The 8,125-nt window shown below is 39.7% G+C and overlaps 1 protein-coding gene across 2 annotated transcripts in view; it reads right to left on the bottom strand.

Moving 5' to 3' along the window:
• Positions 1-7,808, bottom strand: part of TARBP1 (TAR (HIV-1) RNA binding protein 1) — an 85,996-nt gene extending 78,188 nt beyond the window's left edge. Inside the window, exons 1-4 of one of the 2 annotated variants that reach the window (XM_021710621.1) lie at positions 5,966-7,808; positions 5,187-5,284; positions 3,940-4,009; positions 1,638-1,786 (exon numbers count right to left, since the gene is read on the bottom strand). In XM_021710621.1, coding sequence (XP_021566296.1) covers positions 1,638-1,786; positions 3,940-4,009; positions 5,187-5,284; positions 5,966-6,098 — 450 coding nt within the window. In that variant the 5' untranslated portion in view covers positions 6,099-7,808. Of the gene's footprint in view, positions 1-1,637; positions 1,787-3,939; positions 4,010-5,186; positions 5,285-5,965 lie in introns of those variants that run through there. The other variant, XM_021710622.1, reaches the window with a different exon arrangement.
• Between the last annotated feature and the right edge of the window lie 317 nt (positions 7,809-8,125).

Below are 8,125 nucleotides of genomic sequence, written 5' to 3' on the forward strand. Positions count from 1 at the left end.
GCTCCAGTGATCCATCCGCGTCAGCCTTCCGAGTAGCTGGAATTACAGGCGCGCGCTACCATGCCCAGCTAATTTTTTATTTATTGTAGATATGAGGTCTCACCAAGTTGCCCAGGCGGATCTCGAACCTGCGGGCTCAGGCAATCCACTCACCTCAGCCTCCCAAGGCGTGGGATTACAGGCTGGGCCACAGAGCCCGGCTTCTGCTAAAATCTTACGGCATACTAAGAAAGATTTAAAAACTGAACTATGACAATTCATAAGTTGGATCAAAAAAGAAGAAAAGAACCAGAAGAAGAAACATATGCTAGAAAATAAAGGTGAAAACAGGAAAAACAAAGATATTCAAGAGAAAATATAAGCCTACATGCCTTGAGCATAAAGAGAGAAAAAATATACTAAAAAAAAAAATTAGGAGAGCTAGTCAAAAAAGCAAGCCTACATGAAGTGTAGGAAGAATAGGGGAATGCTGAAAAATGATACATATAAAACACTATAGCGTGTATTGAGACAACAAAATCAACTGAGGTCATCTTTAAATGAGAGATAGATTACTCAGTCTAAGGAGGTGATCATGTGATTCCTATGACACTGTAAGACAAAACTTAAAACCACAGCTGTAATTCTCACAGTCTCTTCACTTGGTGTGGTTCTTGGAAAATGAATGTACAGTTTCTAATAAATACAGCTCAGAAGGCAGTCTCTGCTGAATAAGTAGAAAACAGTATTTCATTGACTCAGAACTGGGGGAGGAGCATCACTAAACAAGTTAACAGGAACTCAGTGATTCAGAATTGTGAGAGCAGTATCACCTAAAAGCTTCTATAACACACCCTTCACTTACGTTGTTTAGAACAGGGGGCCCCAACCACTGGGCCGTGGACCAGTAGCAGCCCGTGGCCAATTAGAAACTGGGCCGCACAGCAGGAGTGGCATTACAAATCCCAAACCCCATTGAGAACTGTGCATGCCAGGGACCGAGGCTATGCTCCTTATGAGCATCTAATGCCTGACAATCCTCTCCCTCCCCCGATCCAAGCTGTCGGCCACAAAACTGGTCCCTGAGGCCAACAAGGTTGGGGGCTGCTGGTTTAGAACACCAACACCATAGCAGTGGTAATGATGCAGGCAATTCTACTACTCGGCTTGCCAACAAACAACACAAGCTTTTTCCAAATACAACAGCTAGGTTTACAGAAATGAGATTCAGTGCATGTAAATCTATAAATGTGACTTACTAGCACAGAGTCACAGTGTATTTTTTTTTTTTGAGTTGGAATCTCACTCTGTCGCCCAGACTAGCGTGCAGTGGCCGCTCCCAGCCACCGCAGCCTCGACCTGCTGGGCTCCAGCGATCCTTCCACCTCAGCCTTCCAAGTAGCTGGAACTACAGGCGTGCGCTACCACACCTGGCTAATTTTTGATTTATTGTAGAGATGAGGTCTCGCTGCCCAGGCGGGTCTCGAACCCGGGGGCTCAGGCAATCCACTCACCTCAGCCTCCCAAAGGCGTGGGATTACAGGCTGAGCCACCGAGCCTGGCTCCCACAGTGTATTTTTTAAAAGATCACATATGATATAATAAATGCCTTTAACTCTTGTCTTTTGACAAAGGGAGCAATGATAGGCTGTCATTACCTCAGAAAATTCTGTTGAAAATGGAAGAACTTTTGCTTCATACAGCTCCAGAAAATGGTTAACACCTTCTCTGGTCAGGATTTTATTTTCACTTTCAAACATTCTTTTGTAAATACACAAGTGCCAGGTTGGGTGAAAGATCCAACATCCTGTGGAAATAAAGATCTAATGTGGACATTCAATTGTTACTTTCCATGTAGACTATCTACTCATAAATGAATACATGTATGAACAAATATATTAACTACACCATAACACTACAAAAGCTAGTCTGTTTGTTTGGCTTTTTTTTAATCACATCTAAGAGTGATTACTGAATAACCAAAATAACTTGGGTATTTAGTATTTTGTATTCAGGCAGTGTCATTTAGAGAGACTGCAAATGAACGTTATAGCTGCTACCGTGCACAAAAATTAAATATTACCCCATGCAAGCAGGATGGAACTTTAGATTTGGGGCAGTTTCAACAAATTGTTCTCTTATCCCACTTCAATCTACTTTTCATACAGAAATCTGAAACTGCCAGTCTTCCGCTTAAAATCCCTGAAGGGCTCCCCTTCATTCTTAGAATAAAATCTGAATGAGGCATGACTGACCCTAACAACCATGCCAGCTGCATCCCCTGCTGCACAAGCCCACTAGGCTGCAGTGGCCCACTGGTCCTTCTGGCCTGCCTTTTCGAGCTGCTCCCATCTCAAGGCTTGTGTACCAGATGTTGCCTCCCTGGAACTCTGAGCTTAGATGTCATCCTAAGACATCTAAGTCATCCCTGACTACCTTACCCACTTGCTCCATTTCAGTTCTTTGTCTGTTCCCTATATGAAGCTTATAATCAAAACTATTTTTTCATGGACAACATACAAAAATTAAGTGAAAAATACTGTATCCCTCTCACCACTTTATTTCCAGTGCTTAGCAGTAACTGGACACTAAGTAAATATCTATTAAGTAAATAAGAGTGACCAAATAACAAAAATGGAATAAATGTGTTCTCGAAAGACATTTTTTCTGACTCTTGAAATATTTACTAGGAAAAAAAAAGGCATTTTAAACTCATGACAGTCTATAAATAAATTGGTTCATTATTTGTAATTTACACCAAGATGCTTGTTCAACTCTTTGGCAATGACAATTTTTCAGAATCAGTCACTGCTATTTGATTTGGTTTGCCAAGAGCTGTGAGCAAAATGTGGTAATAAGAGCACCATTTTAATAGTAAATGCATAAGTGAAGTCACAACAGGATTCAATTAAATTCTAGCCCCAGGTGGAACTATAGATGCTTATAGTCTGTGAAAAATCCCAGTGTATCAGAAAACAACTATAGCAATAAGCTGAATAAAGCTCAATTCCTAAGGGGTCAAACTATTAAAGTTGTAATTATCTAGAGCAGGCATCAAAATCCATTTACCTAGGTTAATTCTCATGTGTAAACACAATAATGCAGCATTTTATCATTCATATGAATACAAAACATTATTGGCCTGTGTTTAGCTCTTTCAATTGATCTAAATGTAACTTCATAAAATAATTTTAGGAAGCTCTAATTTCATTTTATTTCTCCTAAAAAGCCCTCATAGTGATAAAGGGCTTATAAATCATATTTAAACCCATATCTTGGAATTTTCTCTAAGTAGTTCAAGATACTGAACAGTAATTGAAATCCCCCCAGAAATCATTCTAACAAACACTGGAAAAGGTATATCAAGAGAATAAGAATGGAAAACAGTTAAGATATATACTCATACCACAAAGCTACTGTTTGTCATTTTGAAAACCTTACCAAAGAGTCCTTGCCTTCTAAGATACATACCCAAATATTCATAGACATAATGTTATGAGATCCCGGGATGTGCTCAAAGACACTCGCTATGACACAATATACAAGGTTGGTCACAAGCGGGTCTTTGTGGGAGTAGGTGAAGGGTGTGTCACACAGACTCCCCTCCCATAAATGTCTGCAATTTTCCATAATCAAGTGTTTAAAAAGTTAACCATATCTCTCAATTACAGGAAATTCTGCAGCCATTAAAAGTTCTCAAAGACTATTTGGGGATATGGATAAATGAATATAGATGTTACCCTAAGTGAGAGGAACATTATGAACAACATGATCCAGAAAGTGTCTATCTAGAGTGTTAACAGCTGCTATCTCTTGGTGGCAGCCTTACAAGATGATTCATATTTTCTCCCATATACTTTTATAGTTCTTCAAACTCTTTACAATGAGCAAGTATGAGCTATAAAATCAGGGGGAATAACTATAAATGTTTTTAAAAACCAAAATAAAAGTAATCATTACCATTTTCCTGTGACACTGCATATTGAAACAGATTGTTGAGCTTTGGTAAGACCGGCTTTATAACATGTATCTAAAAATAAGAGCAAAAAAATCATATGAAAGAAAAATGTACATTTGAAACTTAAGGAGGATTCGTCTATTTATACATTCATCTATTTATATATGTATACATAAAAATATATGTAAATTTATATTATTCATCTATTTATATGTTTCTGTTTTTGCCTCCATGTGAAAAATATGCAAAAGGAACCTGATTTTTCCAGTTTTTGAAACATAAAATGATTCAGGTAGGTATGTAAGACTGAGTATGGCAAAGCTAATGAATATAACCCAGAATACAGTTAATGTTTACATTTATATAATTATTATCATAAATTATGTCATATAATCTTCAATTGTCCTGGGAAATAGGTAGGACTGATAACACGGATATATTACAAAGAGGAAAAAATACTTAAATATTTTCTCCAGATGCTCAAGTTGTTCAAAGTAGAGCGAGTTCAAAGTTCAATATTCTTCATACCACTTAGACTATATTGCCGACACCTTCACTAGAGTTTAATTAATATATCCTTCAAAATATAGGAAATTAGAGTTTCTAAATAAAGCATGGAGGTCTTATGAGTCTACTGTTTAAAGAAAACCACAGTTTATTTGAATCTAAAAATGCTTTTTCTTGATTCCTCATCTGTGCATCTGCATATGAATACTTTTTTCAGTTCACAAACAATGCTTGGTGCACATTTGGGCTGGCAACTCACAATGACACCATAGATGGCTAGCCCCTAAGAGGTCCCCAACTTAGGAACCCCTAGACGAGGGTTTCCCAACATGTAGTTTACAGAACAGCAGCACAGGCTTCACCTGGGGACTTGCAAAAAATTCAAATTCTCAGGACCCATTCCAAACCTATTGAACCAGAAAGTCTGAGGACAGGGTCCTGCAATTTATAACAAGCTGTCTGGGTGTTTCTGATGAACATTGAAGTTGGAGAATGTCAAGAGAAGATCAAATAAGACTAAATTTTGTGAATGACAATTTAAATCAACTGAGAGTATTCTTTAATTTTGAGAAAAAAATTTACATTCTGTTAAGTTGAATTATGCCAGAAAACAAAGTATACTTGAATTCTATCATCATAAGCTATAGCCAAGTTGGTCTTTTTGCACTGCTTTTAATGAATGTTTGAAAATAAGAAAAATTGTTATCTACTGTACGATTTGTTCAAGGGGCTAAACACCTACCTGATTTCCTTCTAAAGTTTCCATAATTAAAATATAATTTTCCCAAAACTTTAGAAGCTCATCTTTTTTCTTCTCAGACCACCAAAACAGACTTGGACCTGATATGGTTTAAAAAAAAAATTAGTCCTTCCCAGTGCAAATTTCACAAATTTCTCTTAATGATAGCAGTTCTTAAACTAATGCCACTATTACCAAATGTTATATTCTCTAATCATGGAGGGCGCCCCTGAAGCAAGCCTAGATAGGAGGCTTGGGAGTCTCAAAGAGAGATTTTTTTTACAAATTAAGATTACAATTTTAGAGTTCTGGGTAAAAGTGACAGATTTGTACATACATATTATCTTTTGTCTTCAACAGTAAAGCATTTTCAAAGGCAAAAACCCAGAAGAATGGGAAAAACAGGAGCAGACCACAGCAATAAAATTTCAAATTTGAAAATCACACAAAAACCAAGCTGACTCAAGACAAGGGAATTTTAAGTTGACATAGAAAACCCAAGAAACAATTTGATTTACACTACAAAATCCCTTCAAGCCAAAGGAAGTGACAGCAAAAGTTACTTCTGTGTAGAGGTAAAAAGTGAGACTACAGATGACTTGTTGACAATGTGTTTAAGAAACAAGTCACATCCCCAGGTTACCTTTATATATCCTTAACAGGAAAAAGACTAGAACTAATTCTCTGGAGAAGGTAAGACTGTGGGGCTCTGAACTAGGAGGCATAACACACAGCTGAGATCAGCCCTACTGAAAATGGGGATTCAGTGAACACATGTGCACCCTCAGTGCTGAGACTCTCCTCCACCTGTCCCCTCAGGTCCCGGAATGCTGGCCAGTTCACTACACAGCAGAAAACTGGAAGATGATCTCTGTAGAATCTGGCCAACCCAAGAGAAAAGACCTGAAAATACATCAGAGATTAGCTTATGGTGAATTCACAGTCAACAAGCACCACTCACAGGCTAAGAGCTTTAAACCCAATTTGAATTCCTCATTTTAAAATACAAACAGGTATCTAAAGATCATAAGTCATCTGGGGGAAACTTCTATACAAAAGATCGAGACCAAAACAAATTGGAAAAAAAAAGAAAAATGGAGAAAACAAAATTATACAGGACACTAGTGCCTAGACCTACTACAGACACATGCTGAAAGTAGCTGCCACAGGAAGAGAGCAAAAAAACTCTAAACACTTCCCGAAGTGGGAGGCAGAGGTTACTTGCCATGGGAGAGGGAGCAGAGACAACAAAAAAAGCAAACCGTGAGGTTCAGACACATGGGACCTGAGATGAGGTGGAACAGAAGAATAAAAAGTCCATGCCCCTAACTCAAACCAAGTAACAGGCATCAGCAGTCAACCCCTGAGAGAGGGACAAAGCCCTCCATCTGTGGCGTAGGCCTCCCAGGCTGGAGAAACCCTTTAAGTACTCTATGCTTCACATAAGCAGAAGACTGCCACAATCCATCGGGGAAGAATTTGAAGATTAGAGTGCACTTACAGCAAATATAGCAACAAAAGCTAAATCCAACTCAACTACACACTAGAGGGGCTCAACACACCTAAAGGCCTAAAAAAGAGGAGTGCCTAGCCCTGGGCAGAAATAAAAAAGACAAAACAGAAAACAAACCCAAACTTAGATGATCCAGGTACCAGACTTGTAGATAACTATGATTAGTATGTTTAAGGATCTAATGGAAAAGGTAAACAACATGCATAAACACATGAGCAAAAACAAATGAAGTGGAAATGAAAGAAATAAAAACATGATGTCAGACATAAAGGATCCTTTGATGGAATTATGAAACATGTAAGATCTTTAAAAATTCTTTCAGGAAACCACTGGAGAATGCACTACACTGAGAGAAGTGAGTAACGCCAAAAAGAGGAAGCTACCAACCGCAGGACTCAGGTAAAGGGATTTCTGGGGATGAGGGTGAGGACAGGCCTAAAAATGTCAGGTGTGCCCCAGGCACAGGGAAACACAATCCTCATTTAAGCATGTAAAGGGTCTCTAGAAGAGATTTCAGGAAAACTTACAAAAGATACGATGATCTGACTTTGTAGAAAGAATTAGACAACTGGCTAAGAATTTAGGGCTGAATCAGTGGATAGTACAGAGAACCCGACACGTTTTTAAATGATGTAATTATATGAAAAACTTGCAAAAAGAGAACAATAATCATAGTTTCCTGCACAGACAACCTGTGCACACTCATGGCTTTATAAATGATGACCATTTAGCCAAAATTTTAACGGTGCCAATGGATTTCATGATATAACTACGCTATACTAATTCAGCACACGGGGCAAACACTGAAGTGTTCAGTTAAAAGAGGTGCCGGTGTTTGCTTTTTGCAGTGGGGGAAACAAGGGTTAGAGGCAAGCCTAGCTTAGCCTCAAAACCGCAGAACGACTGAATCATTAAAGCAAATGAGTGTTTACCTTCGGTAACACTTTAGATGTTTCCCAGTAAAAACTCCCAGGGGAGGATCACCCTATCTGTGGACCCTTCAAATATTTGCTATCTACTGTCCCCAAATCTCAGGAAAGTCTCATCTCACAACTTCAGGCAAACAAAATGCTTCACTTGTAACAACGGATCAGTTCCAACTGAAAAAGCAAAACTGTCTCTCCGCAGAGGCGATTCTGAGTCCATCTACTCTGGACCAGCTCAAAGGGCGATCGAGGACGCCTCAGCCCCATCAACCGGGCCAAGAAAGGCCGTGCTGTGCCACCTGCTCCGGCCCTGCAACGCGGCAGCAGAGGGCCCCAGCCGGCTCACGAGAATGGCTCGAGCGCGACACGGCGCGAACCGGGGCCCAAGCTCCTGCAGGGCTGGGCCGTCCTCCGAAAGGATCCCACCCGGGAGACCGTGCCCAGCGGCGGGGCCGCGCGTGCTCCGGGGGACACCGAGGGGTCCCCGAGGCCTTCGGGCTCCG

This window comes from Carlito syrichta, unplaced genomic scaffold (assembly GCF_000164805.1).
Source record: "Carlito syrichta isolate Samal-C Ts95f unplaced genomic scaffold, Tarsius_syrichta-2.0.1 Scaffold294983, whole genome shotgun sequence".
Classification (NCBI taxonomy): Eukaryota; Metazoa; Chordata; class Mammalia; order Primates; family Tarsiidae; genus Carlito; species Carlito syrichta.